Genomic DNA, 20,228 nt, shown 5'->3' with positions numbered 1-20,228 from the left:
ACATGTCTATAGCTATTAGATATTCTACATGGATCTTAAAGTGTTAAACCAAGACAAGTCAACATAGAAAACATCAACTTGCTTCTCTGCCTCACACAAGCGGCACACCACTAATCCTCTCGCTCCCTTCCTCCTCCTCCTCCTCCTCTCTCCCTCTCTCTATGTGTGTGTGCGCGCGTGCGCGCGCATTTCCTGGCGGTGGTGGAAGACGATGAGGAGGATGGGAATAGAGCAGGGGAGTGGGTGGTGCTGCGACCCAAGTCCGACGGATCCCGAGTATTTTTCGGTGATTTTCTATGAGAAGGATGGAGAAGATAGCATATAAAAGATGGGATGGCCTCGGTGTAGTGGTGGTGGTTGACGAGATCCGACAATGCACCCGATGTTAGCGGCGGCATCGGAGAAGGATGGTGGTGGAGGATGTGGTGGAGACGAGGAACACGTCGAGTTATAGTGGAGGCTGACAGTGGGATGGCCTCGAGGCGTTGGTGGTGGGTTGGTGGCCAATGGGATTCGGCGCGGCACGCCTGGTGTTAGTGGTGACAGGTGTTCCTACAATGTTGGAGACCCAGGGGGTAGGTGCTCGGAGCGTTCAGCGGCTCAGCGCCCGTTATAGTGTTATTGTGACTTGAACATACGACCTCCACGTTATAGTTCGCTACGGTAGCCACCTAGACATCTAACTTGATGTGATTTGTTACATTTTCTTTCCTCTTTTCTTCCTTCCTCCTTTTCTTTTCTTTTTTACTTTTTCTCTTTCCTTTTTCTTTTTATTGCTTTTCTCAAAATGAGTGAAGTTTTTAATCAAAATTGTTTTCTTCTCAAAATTCGGTGAATGCTTTTCAGATTATGTGAATGAAAAATCAAATTTGGTGAATTTTTTTATCAAATCGATGAACTTTTTTTAATGCGTGAACTTTTTTCCAAAATCTGGCGAACTTTTTTCAAAACTGGTGAACTTTTTTTTCAAAATGTGCGGACTTTTTTTGTGAAAGTTCTTTAACTTTTTTCAAATTCATGAACTTTTTTTCAAAATCCAGTGACATTTTTGAAAATTTTTGAATGAAAAGTCAAATTTGATCAACTTTTTTCGAATTCATGAACTTTTTTATCAAAATTAATGAACTTCTTTCAAATACGGTGAACTTTATTAAAAACTGGCAAACTTTTTTGCAAAAATGCATACTTTTTTTAATCAAAATTGATGATTTTTTCAAATCCATGAACTGTTTTTTCAAAATCCAGTGAAGGTTTTTCAAACTTTCGAATAAATTCAGTTTTGATGAACATTTTTTGAATTTGTGAACTTTTTTTTATCAAAATCGATGAACTTTTTTTCAAATCTAGTGACCTTTTTTTCAAAATGCGGTGAACATTTTTCAAAATTAATATTGTTTTTGAATTTGTGAATATTTTTTATCAGATCTGTGATTCTCTTTTTCAAAATCGATGAACTTTTCTAAAATTTGTGAAATATTTTCGAGAACTACGTTTTCTTTTTTAAATAATTTATAATAGGACTGAAAACATGGGTCAAATAGGGCCCTTTTTGGATATCATCGTGGTGCAGTGGTTATTGCGCTAATTGGGTCGACGTTAGCATGCGAGTTCGTTCTCCAGATATTGCAAAATATTATTCGTTGATTATTATTTTTCATTCTGGACGCGAGTGATGATTGGCCGGGCCAGTAGCAACTACGTAGGAGCGCCAACTTACCTAAGTGGCGCTGAGGGCGCCGAACAGGAGCTCCCCATCCTCTCGCTGCATTTCGGCACTTCGGCAGAGGGATATCAATGTTGTACGCTGTCATCGAATTCAGTCAAGAAGTCAAGAACAGTACATAACCTCATTTTGCAACAAAAAAAAGAGTACATAACCTCAATTTTGTCTGCCACAAATTAAACACCTAGTCCACATTAAGTCATTAATGTTATTGTCTAACGTTTCGGGGGCATGAAACCTTGCGGACGCCCAGCTTCAGCCGGTCTCTATCCTGCGCGGGAAACGTCTCACGGCTACGAGACACGCCACGTCGCCATAAAGGGTGACAACGAGTTTTGGGCCCCGGTTGGGCCGTCCCTCCTGTTCGCCGATCAGTAACAAGGCCACTGCGCGCGAGCTTAACCGTAAGACCACTGCGATCGATTCAGAGGTTCAGCCACAAATGATGCAGAGGCTAACGAAGATATGACGGGCTATGCACAGGATGTTCACATGGAGAAGCAAAACAGGAAGAGGATTGAGATAGATGCCATGTATGCAAAACAGCGGAATCAGGCCGGAGTGGATACAGTGATGGCAAGTGGGAAAGAGTTGGCACTTGTACCAGGGGAAAGCTCCATTGTGAGCCCTCCCCCAAAGAGGGATCCGAAGAGAAGCAGGACAGAAAATGATGGTAAAGATGGTGGTATCTCAGCAGTGAAAAATTTGGCTGGCTCCTTCGAGGAGCGCCGCCGAGATCAATGAGTGCTTTTTGTTGGAACTGCCGTGGAGCAGGCAAACCTGCGGCAGTTCGAGAGCTTCGCGAATTCGCGAGGAAGTTTGCCCCTACCCTGCTGTGTATCGTCGAAACTCAGATAGAGGGATCAAGGGTAGAAGCTTTAGCTAGTAAAATTGGTTATGATAATTCTTTTGCAATAGATAGTCAAGGTAGAAGTGGTGGTATTGGAATTTTCTGGAATAATGAAATAAAGATCGAGATTCTTGGTTACTCGGTGTATCACATTGACGTTTCAGTTGAAGAGCAAGGGGAGGATAAGTGGAGATTTACTTGTGTTTATGGAGAGGCACAAACCCACCTGCGTCATCAGACGTGGACGGTTCTGAAAAACATTAGTACTTTGAGTACTCTACCTTGGCTTTGCATGAAGGATTTTAACGAGGTGCTACGTCCAAATGAACATGAGGGGGTTGGACAACGTAGTAATGCTCAGATTCAAGCGTTTAGAGACGCGACAGATATTTGCATGTTTATAGATTTGGGCTATAAAGGTCACTTCTGGACTTTTGAGAAGAAAGTTACCGGTGGTACCTATACCCGGTGTAGGCTGGACAGAGCCTTTGCAAACACGTCATGGTTGGCAAAATTTCCTCTAGCTTCAATGACACATGAAACATCAGCCACATCGGATCACTCGGCACTGTTGTTGGATTTTGGCAGAGTGAAAGAGGACCACATAAAACGAGACTTCAAATATGAAGTGATGTGGGAACAACATGAGGGTCTCCATGACAGGATAGTGGATGGTTGGGATACGGGAGTACCATGCACCACGGTCCAGGAGATGCACCAGAAACTTGAGAATCTGGCTAAGGGATTGCAGCGATGGAGTAATGACACTTTTGGAAGTGTGAGAAAGGAAATAAAACAGCTAAAGGGAAAACTAGCCGAGTTGCAGGGGGATACGTCTCGCATAGGTCCTTCCCACGCAGAACTTAAGATCAACGAGAGATTGATCGAGATGTATCATAGAGAAGAGATTATGTGGCGCCAGAGAGCAAGGATTGAATGGCTACGTGCAGGTGACAAGAACACTAGATTCTTCCACCTCCGGGCTAGTTTGAGGAGGAAAAAGAATATGATAAAACCGCTCCAAAATTCTTTGGGTGTCATTGTGGTTGATCCGGATGAGCTGAAATCAATGGCCAATAATTTCTATCAGACCTTGTATGCCTCAGAAGGGGTACAAGGAATGGATGCTGTGTTAAATCATGTACCAAGGAAGGTGACCGATGAAATGAACTCAAGGTTAGATGCTGATTACACTGCAGAGGAGGTCAAAATAGCGCTGTTCCAGATGTTCCCTACAAAGTCCCCGGGGCCGGACGGCTTCCCAGCTCATTTTTATCAACGAAATTGGGATATTTGTGGAGACGATGTCACACGGATGGTGCTACGGATAGTACGAGGGGAAGAGAGCCCGGAGGCGATCAATGATACAGTGTTGGTGTTAATACCAAAGGTAACAAATCCATCGTTGCTATCTCAGTTCAGGCCTATTAGTCTCTGCAATGTACTTTATAAGATTGCTTCAAAGGTAGTAGCTAACAAACTAAAGGAGATTTTGCCTGAGATCATATCCGAAGAACAATCTGCCTTTGTGCCGGGGAGGCTAATAACAGACAATATAATTTGTGCCTATGAGTGCTTACACTTTATGAAAAGGTCAAGATCAAAGTCTAATAGCTTCTGTGCGCTAAAGCTCGATATGATGAAGGCCTATGATAGGTTGGAGTGGCCTTATTTGAGAGGAATTATGACTAAGTTGGGTTTCTCTCTTCGGTGGATCAACACAGTGATGAGCATGGTGTCTTCGGTATCCTTTTCAGTTTTGTTCAATGGAGAGAAGCTTGATTCATTCATACCTACACGAGGTATTCGGCAGGGAGACCCAATCTCCCCCTACTTATTCTTGATTGCAGCAGAGGGCCTTTCGTGCCTCCTGAAATCCAGTTCTCAGTCATCAGTTGCAGGTATTAAGGTGGCCCCAACGGCGCCCACCGTTAACCACCTGTTATTTGCAGATGACAGCCTGTTACTTTTTAAGGCTAATGTAGAGGGGTCAGATGCAGTGTCACACCTGCTAGAAACTTATTGCAATGCTTCCGGTCAAAGGATCAATCATGATAAATCTTCGATCTACTTCAGCAAGGGGTGTCCTCGTCCGGTTAAAGAGGCTATAAAAAACTCTTTAAATGTGCACAATGAAACTTTGAGTGATCGTTACCTGGGAATGCCTACTGATATTGGTCACTCAAAGAATGGTACTTTCAAATATTTGAGAGACCGTGTGTGGGAGAAAATAAAAGGTTGGATGGAGAAGTTGCTTTCGGCGGCTGGCAAAGAGGTCTTGATCAAGTCAGTGGCGTAGGCCATACCAGTTTTTTCAATGTCATGCTTTCGTCTTCCTAGGGGCTTGTGTGACAATATAACTTTCATCATTCGTCAATTTTGGTGGGGGAGTGTCGGAGTAAATAGCCATGGGTAGCCTAGCCGGCTTCCCCTGGCACTTCTGCAAAAATTACGAGCCTGCCGGCTCTCAAGAATCCAAGACCTGGGGCCGCCTTCTCCTAGCCGGCTGCGATCAAGGCCGGCTTTCGGAAGGCGGTCCGACTTTAGCCCCCATGAGAGGGCCGACTCCAAGGAACCGGCTGTGAGAAGGCCGGCTCCTTGGAGCCGGCTCCTCGTACAGCGGTCAAGACCGTACCCTCAAAATTTGCACTCACCTAACGGCGACGTGACGGGGCGTGGCTACAGTGGAGCCTGCCACCCCTGAATCCCGGAGCACGCCTGGCACAGTGCGCCGTACGGAGCGGGCATGACCCGTCCGGCGCGGCACTGTTGCCATGTTGGCCCTGGTGTCACCCACGACGGGCTGCTAGTGCGGCCCACAGATGGTGGGCCCCTTCGGGCAGAGAGGCACCCGAAGGCGGCCACGCCTCCCCCCAGTCGGCCCAAGACAGAGCCGGCTCCCCGCAGCCGGCTTGCCACCTCCCTCGAAGGAGACGCCCCATTAAGGAGACAAGACGCAGTAAGACTACAGCGATCGTCCGACAGGCGGCGGTACTGTAGCCGCGCTTACCACGGTGAAGCCCACGTCAGCAAGATGAAGCCACAGTGACCAAGGAGTTGGTAGCCGGCGGGACCCACAAGCCGGCGGGCCCCAGCAGCCGGCGCGGGAGCCGGCGAGCGCAATCACAGACGGCTGGGCCCCGCGCCCAGTCGGGTTACCATTGTACCCCCGGGGGGTAGGCCTATATAAACCCCCCGGGGCACCCATGCAAAGGGTTCGACCCCCTGCTAGTTCTAGACACCATACAAGGAGAAGAAGCAGGCTAGCCGTGCCCTTTCTTCCTCCTCCCCCCCACAAACAGCTCAAGGAGCGTTGTGTAGCTACTCGATTCATCTAGTGAGCATGCGGAGACCCCGCAGAGCAGCAGTAGGGGTGTTATCTCCTCGGAGAGCCCCGAAGCTGGGTAAGATCCGCTGGCGTGCATGTCTTCGCCTCATCCCGCTTCCAGGCACCGGCGACGTCTTACTGGTTCCCACAAAGATAAGCCACCCGTTGGCATATGTCGCACCCACCACCCGACAGGGAGCAAGAATGGCAAGAGGAAATCAAGCTGGGTAGCATGGGATACAATGACACAACCGAAACATTTGGGGGGTCTTGGCTTCAGGAATCTAGAGATCTTTAACCTATCGCTGCTAGCAAGACAAACATGGCGTATCCTTACAGATGAGGCATCACTTAGTGGAAGAATTCTTGAAGCTGTATATTTCCCGGATTGCACACTCTTGGAAGCGCGGCTGGGAGCTCACCCGTCTCAGATATGGCGGGCGGTTTTGGATGGCAGAGACATTCTAGCTCAAGGGATAGTCAGAAGAGTTGGTAATGGGGAGACGACCGATGTGTGGAACCACAATTGGATCCCGAGGGAGAACTTCAAACGACCTATCACGTCGCTCATCCAACATCCTCCGGCTAAAGTGTCAGACTTCATTGACAAAACTTCTGCCCAATGGAAAGAAGTGCTGATCATGATAGTTTTCACTCCGTTTGATGCAGAGGAAATTCTGAAAATCCCGCTATGTACTCGCAATGTTTCGGATTTCTGGGCGTGGCATGAGGAACCCAGGGGTAATTTCTCGGTTCGGTCTGCTTACCAAATGATAATGAGAACAAAGCTTAGCCGGGAAAGATGGATTTATGAAGAAGCAGGTACGTCAGAAAGAGATAGCGAATTTTGGACGTCTCTTTGGCATATCCAGGTCCCATCAAAGCTTCGTATGTTTCTTTGGAGACTTGCGAGACAGTCCATGCCTACCGGGGAAGTTCTAAACCATCGTCATATGGCGGATGAGGATACATGCAGGCTATGCGGAGCACGAGACACATGGAGGCATGCACTACTCTCATGCTCAATGTCCCGCAGTGTTTGGGCTCTCGCTCCTGAGGAGCTTGTTGATAAGATTATTAGCTGCCAATGTGACAACCCAAAGGAGTGGCTCTTTGCCCTGCATGAATCTCTGAATGCGTCCGATTTCCTTCGCCTAGTTGTGACAGCATGGGCAATATGGGGGGCGAGGAGAAAAGCAGTATATGAAGACATCTTCCAGTCACCCTTTGCTACGAACAGTTTCATATCAGTTTATCTTGATGAAGTTCGCCAAGTTAATATCCGAACCCAGAGGCCAGCTACTGCACCCGTGGTAAGGCGATCTTTATGGATCCCTCCGGACCAAGGGAGAGCTAAAATTAATGTGGATGCAGCCGTGTCAACAAGAAAGAAATTCGGAGCCATGGGGGCAATTTGCAGAGACCAAAATGGTGTTTTCCTCGGGGCCTCGGTGGTGGTAATCAAGTTTATCACAAATCCCCCCACACTTGAGGCGATAGCTGTTTGGGAGGGCCTATCCTTGGCTGAGGATTTATATGCTCAGAATATTCAGGTTGCTTCTGATTGCAAAACAGTGGTTGATGAAGTGAGAAAAGGGTCTCATGCGGCGTATGGAGCAGTAATCCAAGAAATATCTGAACGATCTTTGAATTTTCATTTTTGTAATATAGCTCATGAATTTAGGAGCTCGAATTATGAAGCTCACAACCTAGCAAAGCACGTTCTCTCTCTCGGTATTGGCCGACATGTTTGGTTGGGCCAACCGGAAAATCTTTCCTTCGTCCCTATAAACATTGTGACGTCTGAATAAATAAAGCTTTGTGGGTTGTCTAAAAAAAAACCGTAAGCAGTCGGAGTTGGACTGTGGACATGTCCTGCAGATGACCGGCGCCGTCGCTGTCCCCCGGCAGCCGATGCGACGACGCGATGCAGATCGCGGAGGAGATGCAGTTCTATCCCTCTGATCCGCGCCTATAAGTTATGGCCGCGGAAGCTGCGTGGTACTTGCAGCAGCCATGGGGAAGAAGACGCCGGAGAAGGAGAGTCGAGAGGAGAAGAAGAAGCTGGAGAAACTGCGGAGCGCGGCGCAGCGGCAGAAGGCGAAGCTGTACATCGTTGCGGCCAGCATCGCCCTGCTTGCCTGCGGCTGCCGCAGCAACAGCAAGCAACCAAAGCGTACGTGTGTCCAGCCTGACAGTATATATATGTAATTATTAGGAGCCATGCATACGTACGCACGTACAGCACATGAACATCAGTAGGAGTACCATCACAACATCAGAACTCCACAAGCATCGATCAGTGCTATAATAGTTTCCAGCCTGAAAGTACATTTTTCTACAGTCCAGAGATTTGATTATTTGGTGACAACAGTTCACGAGCTTCAACCAATTAGGGGGGTCTGGTGATATGTTGCATCTCAGTATATATCCAGCAAGGCCACTTGCTCAGTTAAGCCCGTTTTTTTTTTTGGTCACGGAAAGCTCAGCTATCCTGTTCAACACTGTCAAAACCTGTTCGACGAAGATAAATAGTATTCCCAGTTTCATTTCCTGTCCTGTTGGAGAGAACTTCTGCTCTCGAGCTTCTAGGCAGCGTAGTCGCCTGGAAAAAGTTGCTTTATTCTCTGTTTAGGTGCTGTTGGAACTATTTGTGACTACTTTATCTGCTTCAATCTATAAAGTTGGGGCAGGGGGGCAACCCCTTTCTTTAAAAAAAAATAGTATTCCCTCCATCCGAAAATACTTGTCATCAAAATGGATAAAAAAAGATGTATTTGAAACTAAAATACATTTAAATACATCCTCTTTTTATTCATTTTAATGATAAGTATTGTCAAAAGTGTTGTATTGCCCTCGGAGGGGAGTGGGTGCATCGACATTTCAGTTGAACTCGACCAACTCCTGCGATTACGAAATGCGCTCGAAAGCTGCTATCATCGATCTGCATAGCGGTTACGGACTGATCGATTCAATTTAATCATGGAGCTACAGGCTTTACTTATTATTATTACATTGCATGATTGCAGGTCAGAAACGGGATAGGAAGAAGTAGAAGTAGCTGGCAGAAAACCACAAATCGGCAAAAATAATACTGTACTACTGAACTTGATTGGTATACAACAGTTTGAAGTTTGAACACGCCAATACAGTTGGTACTTGCCAATTAATTTGTTCCGCGCTCTGGGTCGCTCGTGGCTCGTGAGACAAAACGAAGAGAAGAGTCGGATGATTCAGGTCATCTCTTGTCTCCGTTCCGTTTCAAGTGACGAGCAATGGATCGGAACAAGAATGAGAAGAAAAACATGAAGACATTTTGAGCTAGGCTGGAAGGCCCAAGAGCCGCCCTACTACTTTGCAAGGGTTTGATCGGGGTTAAATAAAAAACACGAGTCACAATAAGATTATGTACTGCCCACTACTATTGGACTGTGAAATGATGTCGATGGACTATATAGGCATGTAGAAGCCGCCACATGTCTTTTGGAACCTTGAAGCAGTTCTTCCCCACACGACCTCTCCCCACACAGACAAACTTGATCCCTTTCTTCATCGATTCTGAGCCTCCGGGGAAGTGGAAAAGGAAATGGGTGGGGCCTCGCATCCGAGAGCGGATCTGCGGATGGGAGTTGCCAAAGTGATAAGAGGGGACAGAGGCGAACTCATTGGGGTGCTCGGCCGGCCTGCACGCTTGGCTAGCGCGTCGGAAGCTAGGCCAGTACGACGCCTGAGGGAGGAGGGCCGCTGCAGTGACGCTGGTGGTGGCGGCGGGGCTATACAAGGAGATCTCCTGTACAAGAGGCGGAGCCGACAGCCGAGGAAAAGCCTGGCTAGTGGGACCCGGTGGGCCATCGCAGCGGTGTGGACTAGTACATTCCATGCAATTTTTTTGGAGAAACAAACTTGGTAAGAACATCTCCAACAGACGCAAAATAGGGTATCAAAAACAGTTTTAGGCGCAAAAAAGTATTTACTCCGTTCCTAAATATAAGTCCTTTTTTAGCACAAATATAAGTCTTTTTAGAGATTTTAGTATAGACTACATACGGAGCAAATCGAATGAATCTACACTTTAAACTACGTCTATATATATACATCCATATGTAGTCCATATTAAAATCACTAAAAAGATTTATATTTAGGAATGGAGGGAGTATAGGTTTTAAGGCACTAATTGTTTTGGGGAAATTTAACATGGAAAAAGTTTGATTTGTCATGGTCAAAAAACTGGCATCAAATCTGTAGTGGAGACTTTGTTTTTTTTTTGTCAAAGCAGATGATGTTAAATAGGACAGCAGGAAAATTCCTGCCGTAGCTGATGATGTAATAGAGCATCCAGGTATGTTTTTCTTCTCCACAATTGCATACATATTGAAACAAGTAATATCAAACTCATCTCAAACGAATCCAAAACAAATATAACATAAATAGAACTTAATTAGTACTGTTACATAGTTCATCAACCCACAACATCAAATTCAAGCGGAACCACCATGCTTCGGCCTCTTGATCTTGTGCATCATAGGATCAAAGCAATGTCATCCTCTTTGTTCATGTCATATTCCTCTTTGGACGAGGAATCATCCTGCTAAGAGGATTCAAACGAGCTCATCTACAACACAATAAGTTTACCAACAACAAAATTAAGAAAATTAAATGGGCGAGGCTGAGCACGCAAGGCGGTGACGATCTCAATCTCCGATGCGGGGACCTGGAAAATTAAATGAGAGAATTAGATTGAGTCGAATGCGGCACACTGTGACGCGGCTAGAAATGGGCGAGGCTCACCGGTGAGGGAAGTCGAACCGGCGACGAGCGACACAACGGCGCGGTGAGGGGGGGGGGGGGGGGGGGGGAGGAGGGGGGACGAGGCGAGTCGGCAGGTGCTCGTCCGCGGGCGCTGGGCCGGGAGCGTCCGTGCAGGCGGCGGCTCGGGTAGGTGGGGCAGAGGGGTCGAGCGCGACGGCGCGGGGAGAACTGAAGGAGGCCGCTGGATTTTGAGAAAGAAGATGACAACTGGAGAAACGGGCAGCTTTCTCCACAGCTAACTGAAGAACAACAGTGCAGAATATGTAAAACCCAAATGCTTCAATTCAGGTCTTTGATATCTCAGGTTTTATATCCAAACCTGAGCCAAAAGTTTTAGCACTTTAATTAGGATTACATTAACCACTTGTTCCTTATAAACGGGAATTACATGTGAAACCGTAAAAATCAACACATAGCCCACACTCTGAAGTAGTAACTGAACAAGCGTTCGACTGGTGAATGAAGAATCCAGGTTCCTCACAAGGAGGGTGCAGGCTCTCATCCCGCTGTGCTGCTGACCAGGGCAGGGCGTCGCAGCTTTAAAATGTTCTACTCCCTCCGATCCGTATTAATTGTCGCTGATTTAGTACATTATATTTTTACATTGCTATCTTGACCATATGCCATTTTAGTTCTACATATACGATCTTCTCGTGTGAGCCGGAAAATTTTGTAGCCTTCCAAAAGAGAGAAATTATATACGACTTTGATTGATGTGATATCATAAACTGTATTATGTACTTATAAGGCAGCTTAAGAAAAGAGCACCCCAAGTGTGACATGCCTTTGTTGGTCATACCTTGATGTGAGCCGGCAACCAATTGCCTGGAGCTCATGCTCTCATTCACTCCTCTGCTCTGCACCACACAAACCCAGTCCACAACAAGACCAGACTGCCCTGCCGTGGGTAGCATGCACTAGATCATCACCACATGATAGTATTCGTTCAGCTAATTTGGCTGCTGTGCTTGACTGTTGACTCCACGGTGCTTATCTACTGCCATCACCACTGAGCACCCAACTTAATTACATCTGTGGTCTCTTCTGCAGCTGCAAGCTCGCCCTCCTCTTTAGAACACCATGCCTTTCCTCCCCATTGTTTTCACCTTGCTCTTCTTCCTACGCGCCCCAGCAAGTTCTGCCGCGACGGACACCATCTTCGCCGGCCAAGCACTTGGTGTCAACGACAACCTCGTCTCCAAGAATGGCAGGTACGCGCTTGGCTTCTTCAACACAAGCAGCAGCAAACCCTCCCAAGACACCACCAACTGGTACCTTGGCATATGGTTCAATACAGTCCCCAAATTTACTTCTGCATGGGTTGCAAATAGGGACACACCAATCAAGAACACCACCTCACTGGAGCTCACAATCTCCCACGATGGGAATCTGGTCATCTTAAACCGGTCCACCAAGTCCATAATCTGGTCTACACAAGCAAACATCACAAGAAATAGCACCACTGCCATGCTGCTGAGTAGTGGAAATTTCATCCTAGTAGACTCTTCAAACTCATCAGAGGTTCTGTGGCAGAGTTTTGATCACCCCACAAATACACTTTTCCCTGGGGCGAAGCTTGGATGGGACAAGCTCACTGGCCTAAACCGTCGTCTAATTTCTTGGAAGAACTTGAACGACCCAACTACTGGTGTGTATTGTGATGGGTTAGACCCCAGTGGTCTCAATCAGTTCTTGCTTACACAATTGAACTTCTCCATACCATATTGGTCGACCGGTGTATGGAACGGCAAATACTTTGCCTCACTTCCAGAGATGACAGCCAGCAACCCAGTTTTCACTGCAACATTTGTCAGCAATGACCAAGAGAAGTATTCGACTGTTAATGTAGTCGATGAATCTATGGTTACTCGTAATGTAATTGACGTCTCAGGTCAAAGAAAAGCGTTCATTTGGTTGGAGGGCTCACAGGATTGGACAATGATCTATGCCCAACCGAAACTTCAGTGTGATGTCTATGCAATCTGTGGACCTTTCACAATTTGCAATGATAATGCCCTTCCACATTGCAATTGCATGGAGGGCTTCACCATAACCTCCCCAAAGGATTGGGAGCTAGAAGATCGAACCAGTGGGTGCTTGAGAAATACTCCGTTAGACTGCATTAGCAACAAAAGCACAACTCATACCACAGATAAGTTCTACCCTGTGCCATGTGTTCAGTTGCCCCAGAAAGCCCTAAAAGTAGAAGCTGTGGCAAGTGCGAGTGAGTGCGGACAAGTTTGCCTGAGCAACTGCTCTTGCACTGCATATTCCTTCAGTGACGAAAATTGTTCTATGTGGCGTAATGAATTGCTCAACATAAGAGCACTACAATGTAGTGGCACTACCAATTCAACAGGGGAAACTCTTTACCTTCGTGTTTCAGCTAATGATTTCCACAGACTGAGAAACAACAGAAAGGGGATTGTTATTGGAGTGGCAACTGGTACAGGCGTTTCTGTTCTATGTTTATTTGCACTCATTCTCCTGGTAATGATTCTGAGAAACAAAAGTAAGAGGTCTAGTCATATACTGGATGATGTTCAAGGTTGTAACAGAATCACTGCATTTAGATACACTGATTTACAGCGTGCCACAACAAAATTCACCGATAAGTTAGGGGCAGGCAGTTTTGGTTCTGTATTCAAGGGGGTTTTAACTGACTCGACTGCCGTAGCAGTGAAAAGGCTTGATGGTGCTTATCAAGGAGAGAAGCAATTCAGAGCCGAAGTGAGCTCGATTGGAGCTGTCCAGCACATCAATTTAGTTAAGCTTGTTGGTTTCTGTTGTGAGGGTTCTAAGAGGTTGCTTGTTTACGAACACATGCCAAATCGCTCACTTGATGTGCATCTATTTAGAAACAACTCTACAACGCTGAATTGGTTTGTCAGGTATCACATAGCCCTGGGAGTTGCGAGAGGGTTAGCTTACTTGCATGAGAGCTGTCGAGACTGCATCATACACTGTGATATCAAGCCAGAAAACATACTTCTTGATGCTTCATTCATTCCAAAAGTTGCAGACTTTGGGATGGCAAAGCTCTTAGGAAGAATGTTTAGCCGAGTCTTGACTACAATGAGAGGAACTGCAGGGTACCTTGCACCTGAATGGATTACTGGAGTTGCTATTACACCAAAAGTCGATGTTTATAGCTACGGGATGGTGCTGCTGGAAATTATATCTGGAAAGAGGAACTCATGCGCACCATGTACTAGCGGTGGCAACCTTGATGTTTATTTCCCTGTGTATGCTGCACATAAGCTTCTTGAAGGAGAAGTCGGGAGTTTGGTAGATGAAATGTTACATGGTGATGTCAATCTGGACGAGGCTGAACTGGCTTGCAAGGTTGCATGTTGGTGTATCCAAGATGATGAGTTTGATCGACCAACAATGGGAGAGGTAGTTCGGATTCTCGAAGGGCAAATTGAAATCGGGATGCCCCCGATACCAAGACTGCTTCAAGCTATGGCTGGGAACTCGGATATAGCATGATCCTAATCCTTTTGTGTAAGGTGTTATAGTACATTTGTCTACATTACAAAATTTAGATGTTATATTTGTTACTGTTCAAATGTAGTGCCTACCACTGGAGACGCAGTTGTATTTCATAAAATAAAATTGTAAAGTTTGAATGTACTCTGTACTATTATACTTTCATGTATGGATCCATATCGAAATAGGTGCCATAGATATTTCGGTTTTTTTTCTTCCGATTGAAAATTTCTCAATTTTAAGATCCAATGTCAAAGCTTATTTAAACCTTATTTTTGTAACTAGCATTGTGTGGTATGCGGACATCATCTTCATATATAATGGTAGCTATGCTGCCATCGGGAAAGCTCAGCCATACTGGCATGCTACTGCCAAAATAACGTGTGCAGTTAAATGGTCCAACAGCCTATAGTTAGCAGAAACTAGCAAACCGAAACGCCGAGGCATATGCAGGCGTCGAATTCGACGGCAGCAGCAATCCTTTTCTATACTAGCAAACTAAGATGCACAAAAATGGCAACAGGGTCAATGACAGGGAGTACAACTGTACAAGAGTTCGAGCGAAAAGGTTGCTCCAAAACTTACCAGAGCACGAGAAACATACGGTAGCGGCAGATTGCGCCGGACGTGACGAAGACGGCGACGATGCCGATCACCGGTGAGAGGTCCTGGAAAAATCAAATGTGAGAAAAGAAAATTATATGTAGGCTGATGGCGCACTGTGACGCTAATTGAATCGCCAGGCGCTCGACCGCGGGAGATGGGTCCGAGGCAGCACCATGCCCGCGTGCAGGCGGACAGATCACGCGGGAGGGCGAGAGGAAGCCCTTTCATACTCGGGTGCGTGTAGATCCGGTAGATCGGGGTCGAGCGCCGGGGAGGGGAGGCGGCCGGGGTGGAGGCACTGGGTGGGACGCGTGGGAGGCTAGGTAGGTCGATGCGACGAGGAACGGAGGAGGGCTACCATCGCGCCGTGATGTTGGTGATTGGCGAGAGCGGCTCTGCTTCGCTGGCGCGGGCAACAGAGAAGGCGAAGCCCGAGGTTGCGGATAGATCTGACGAGCGGGCCCCCGGTGGCAGCGGCGTTGACTCGGCCTCATTAGTTAATAAACTACCTAAAACCTAAAAAGTGTGCGCGCACTAACTAACCGAACCGGTCGGCCGCTTCCTGGCCGCACAATCGCGCCAGCGATCGCGCCCGGGTGCGCCAGGCGCCACCTGGTCTGGATTGGCCCCGCGCCGCGGGCGTGGACGGTTTGTCCATATCCAGACGTGGGGAGGCCCACATGTAAGCCGTGGAGGAGGGAGGAGAGAGGGTTGTGGGCGACGGTTTCGAAATCTATACCTGAAATCCCTCGCCCGCAACGGTGCTCTCTCCCTATTTCATCTTCGTCTTCGTCCTTACCAGCCTCTCCACCGAACAGGCGCGATACGGGGGAGTCGCGGTAGAGTCTGTATTTACAAGAAAAAGTGAGTGGGAGCTCTGTAGCATTTCCGATATTATATGTGGATGACAGATAGTTGAATAAGAATTTTTCAATGAAAGACCTCGGTGAAGCTGCTTACATATTAGGCATCAAGATCAATAAAGATAGATCAAGACGCTTGATAAGATTTCAATGAGTACATACCTTGACAAGATTTTGAAGAAGTTCAGAATGGGTCAGTTAAAGAAAGGGTTCTTGCCTGTGTAACAAGGTGTGAAGTTGAGTAAGACTCAAAACCTGACCACGGTAGAATATGGAGAGAGAATGAAAGTCATTCCCTATGCCTCAGCCATTGCTAAACAGTAAAACGGAGCTACTCACGCCCCTCCACAGCGTTTTGAACTCGTCAGCCGTTGGATCCTTATACGTACGCTCCAAATCTACAGATCGCTGAACCTCCCCCACGCATTGCTTTTTTTACCACGTCACAGGCGCAACCAGCTCACCCAACCGTAACCGGGCCGCTGCTCCGCAGGCTGACCTGGACGGTTGCTCCTTAATCGGGCCGAATGGGAAAAGCGTAAACAGGCCCAGATAAGTGGGTACACGAGGCCATCCATGTTTTCCGTCTCTCTTGATTTTCTTCATACAATGGATGCGGTCATCTTCATCCTGGCGGTGGCTGCGCCGGCGGAATAATGGCGAGGCAGCTCGGTTGTCCCCTTTCTGTTAGTTCTGCTCGGCGTGGAGCTGCGGTACTACTTTTTTCACTTGGTTCCTCTATATATGTGTTAGGGTTCCATATCAAAAAAAGAAGTGTTAGGGTTCCATGTTGTTTTCCTTTGATTTCCTCGGCCGCCATTTATTTATCTTTCCTGATTTCCTCACTCTGGATAGGAACACTTCCTGGGCGGGTTCCAGTTGGGATGGCAGCGGTGTTCTTGTTATTAGATAGTTTCTTTTGACCTCTGTTTCATTGATGGAAAGGTGAGTTCAGTTTTAAATCCCGTGTGAGAAGATCCTTACGAGGATGGCCAAGAACGGGTACTAAAATTACGAATATTCATAGCTATGTGATTTTAGAATTCATGTTTGGATTCATAGAAATATTATGTGATTTTTCTAATCACCTGTTTGCATTAAATTTTCCAAGTGATCATGGATATGATTCCAGTTGTGTGAGATTTATGCCTCATTTGGACCATCTTGGAATTAATTTTTGCGTTGATCAAGTGATGCCGATGTTTTATCCTTTACGGGACTCTCATAAATGTGAACCAAGGTTTGTTTCCATCGCTATTTTTTAAGGATTTTTTTAAAGTATCTACGTATTACTCCAGAAAGTATTTATACACACAATTGATTTGTGCAAGTGTTTGTCCCTTTGTTGAGAGTATATATGCACAACTAATTCCTAAGAATAGATGTTTGTGTTGCTGAGCAAAGTATTGCTGAAAGTACTATATTACGTGGAGCTTTCTTTTTTGCAGATTGCGAACCACTCATGCCAAGCGGTATATTACGTGGAGTTACAGGATGAGTTCCCATGTCTTGGCAATCTTCTTCTTTTCTGCAAGATTTAGGGTTTAATTTTGTTAAGAAAACATGACTGAAGTGTAGATTGCTTGATCCATTGTTTTTTAAGCTTTTGAGCGTCAATGCCGTTTTAGACAAGCACTGTAGGACACTGGTGAAGTTGAAATTGGTGATGATTAGTTCGTTAATGAGGGCCATGTAGATACCTGCAGTACTTAACAAAATGTTGCTTTTGTGTTTGGAGCTAATAATGCCATTAACGTTCTCTGACCAAATTGGAAGGCAAGCATGATGTGATGATTTGGAGCTAAGAATGTATGTTATACTCGCTTCGTCTCAAAATAAGTGTAGGTGATTTAGTATAACTTCAGTACAAAGTTGTACTAAATCACCTGCACTTATTTTGGGACGGAGGGCGTAGTTCATATATCACAGTGGATGATTTTCTTCACTTTAATTTCCAATACCATGGGCCCATGGTCATCAAATTTTCTTAACCTTTTGAGTGCTACAGCATAGCAGGTACCGACTCCGGCACTAGATTGAAGAGGAAGACTGTCGGGGGACTAATCCACGAACACCTATGGGGCCGGCGGACCGAGCCCCTTACGATTGGGGGGCGGAGATCGCACGAAGAGCAGATCGAGGCGAAACACACGAGCAGTTTACCCAGGTTCGGGCCGTACGGATGCGTAAAAACCCGACTCCTGCTTTGTGGTTTGTATTGAGTTCTTGCTCGGGAGCGCTGAGTGCTACAGTACACACTAGCAGCTAACGAGACCGAGCGTGAGTGTTCTCTCTCTTCCAACCCCCACCTCTACGTTGCGCATGGGCCTCCTTTTATATGCTCAAGGGGTCACCGACAGGTGGCAACGTAGACAAGGGTAAAAATGGAAAGGTGCTGCGGTTGGTACAGCTACCTACTACAGTGTATCATACCTAACCCTGACGGCAGGGGACAAGGGCATTAAATGCCGGTCTGCGTCGCCCAAATAGTGCAAAAGGGACCGCCAGGGACGCTACCGCTCGCCACAATGGCAATCTTGCCAGCGCCGCTTGCCACCGCTCACCGCTGGCTGCACAGCTTCCCGCCACGTACGCCTGGAAGGGTCCCAGAGCGACACGTTGGTGGATGTGCTGGAGCGCGTGTACAGAGTGGTGGCTTGCCATGGCAAGCGCCTTGCCGCGGTCGTTGTCTTGTCGCGTCCGGAAGCTTATCGCTCACCGGGCCTTGCCGGGACGCGTGGCGCGTCGCGGCAAGTTCCTTGAGATGCCTTGGTTGGCCTTCCCGGCAAGCTCCTCTTGCCGGGGTCTTGTCTCCTTGGCCCGGCAAGCTCTTCTTGCCGGGGTCTTGGATACCTTGTCCTTGAATGGCTCCAAAGGAACCACGGAGGTCCTTGGCGGTCACCCGGCAAGCCTTGCCGCGGGATGCTGCGACTGCCCGTGCACAAGTTCGGGATACTAGGGTACCCCTACTCTAGTACACCGACAGGAGCCCCCGGGCCTGGGCCATACACGGTGCCGAGCGCTGTTGGGCCAGGCCCAAAACAGGGCACGGGCACGCGCGGTCTAGGTTACGCCGTATCTCTCTCCGTATCCACCGCGCCCTTCCCGAACGGCACGCGTTGAATGCGGCGTCGTGGGAGAGATCGTGGGTGGTTTGTTTATTCGGAAAGGCGGAACGTCCGCCCCCTCCCTCTTTATAAGCAGAGGAAACAGGGGCAGTTCGCCCATTCGCCGGTCGCTACTCCAATCTCGGAAACCTCCGCCGCTCCCCTCGTCTTCCCAAAGCCGAAAGAGAGCAGCGCCCCGCCCCCCATCGCCACCAGCACCACCAACGCCGTCGATCTCCTCCACCACTTCCGCCATGGCTCCGAAAGCCGACAAGGGGAAGGCTGTGAAGTCGACCGAGGCGCAGCGGCTCGCGGCGCTGCGAAAGGAGCGGGCAATCTTCCCCCCCAAGCTCGCCGCGAGGGAGCTGAGGGAGAACTTCTACCTCTTCTGGTCGACGGAGACGCGAGCGCATCCGCGCACGAAGGTACTTCCAGCCGCCGCTTGGAAAACGGCTCCAAATGGATACCCTTTCTTCGCCTTGTTCTTCTACTGCGGGCTCTGCCCGCCTTTCTCTGAGTTTTTCTGCGATATCATGAACACCTACGGGTTCCACCTCCTTGACTTCACCCCCAATGCCGTTCTGACCATGGCAGTTTTCGCACATCTCTACGAAAACTTTGTCGGAGTCCATCCAAATGTAGCCCTTTTTTGCCACTTCTTTATGCCCCGAGTAGAGAGAGGAGAGCCCTTATCCGGCGGAATCGCCTGGATCTCGAGGGCCGGCAAGAAGGACACTTATCTGGAGGGAGAGTTCCGCGGCAAGTGGGAGGAATGGAGAGCAGACTGGTGCTGGATTGACGAGGAGAACCCGCAGCCGTTTACCGCCCGGCGCCAAGCCCCAGTAGCACGCGGCAGCGATTGGAGCGACGTGGCCCCGGAAGACAATAGGCTGAAGATTGCCGTCACCCGGATCCAACGCCTCAGGCTTGCCGGACTCACTGTAGGTGCTGTTGGCACAGATTTTCTTCGCCGCCGCATCGCCCCCTGCAGGAATGGGGGAGACCCGCCTGGGAATTCAAGAATGCGGCGGATATCATGAGGCTACGTCCGGGCCTCAACTTCAACTTCACTGTTCTGGAGCTTAATGCAATGCTCCAGGAACTATTCAAGTACGACCCTCAGCATCCCGAAGTGTTCAGGTTGCCGCAGGGTGTCGTTCCGCTGTGCAACAACTCCTCGCTCGATCGCATCCGTGCAATGATGCCGTTGTGCGGCTCGCATGAAATTGTTGCAACTTGGCAAGAGCCTGAAGATGCCGTCGTGCAGGAGTTCTTTGACGGCTTGGTAGAAGTCCCGGTCCGCTCCGACGAAAAGGATAGACTCACCCGCGACATCACCGAAGCGGAGATGCAACGCATCGCCACCAGGCTGGAAGAGGCGGCGGAAGCCGCAGCAGCGGGCGAATTTGGATTCACCGTGGAGGAGGCAGATGCAGCAGAGGCGGCAAGC

The 20,228-nt window shown here is 48.0% G+C and overlaps 1 protein-coding gene and 1 non-coding gene across 3 annotated transcripts; one reads left to right on the top strand and one right to left on the bottom strand.

Annotated features, from left to right (window-relative positions):
- Nucleotides 1-10,305: 10,305 nt before the first annotated feature.
- Nucleotides 10,306-15,455, bottom strand: LOC125518546 (uncharacterized). Of its 2 annotated transcripts, none has more exons than XR_007288023.2 (3): nucleotides 14,788-15,455; nucleotides 10,690-11,029; nucleotides 10,306-10,612 (listed from the first exon to the last, which is right to left on the bottom strand). It is a non-coding gene; the product is annotated as an uncharacterized LOC125518546 (transcript). The 2 variants fall into 2 exon arrangements; XR_015609648.1 differs by having other exon boundaries at nucleotides 10,690-10,949; nucleotides 14,788-15,454.
- Nucleotides 11,791-14,202, top strand: LOC125518545 (G-type lectin S-receptor-like serine/threonine-protein kinase At2g19130). The gene has a single exon (XM_048683358.2). The coding sequence runs from the start codon at nucleotides 11,791-11,793 to the stop codon at nucleotides 14,200-14,202; it is 2,412 nt and encodes an 803-aa protein (XP_048539315.1).
- Nucleotides 15,456-20,228: the final 4,773 nt, after the last annotated feature.

This window comes from Triticum urartu, chromosome 7A (genome assembly GCF_056163025.1).
Source record: "Triticum urartu cultivar PI428250 chromosome 7A, HENAU_Tu73, whole genome shotgun sequence".
NCBI classification, from domain to species: Eukaryota; Viridiplantae; Streptophyta; class Magnoliopsida; order Poales; family Poaceae; genus Triticum; species Triticum urartu.
This window is presented reverse-complemented; position numbering and strand designations above follow the sequence as displayed.

Bases quoted from the DNA above. Each gene is read 5' to 3' on its own strand.
- LOC125518545 (XM_048683358.2), top strand. From the start codon at position 11,791: ATGCCTTTCCTCCCCATTGTTTTCACCTTGCTCTTCTTCCTACGCGCC.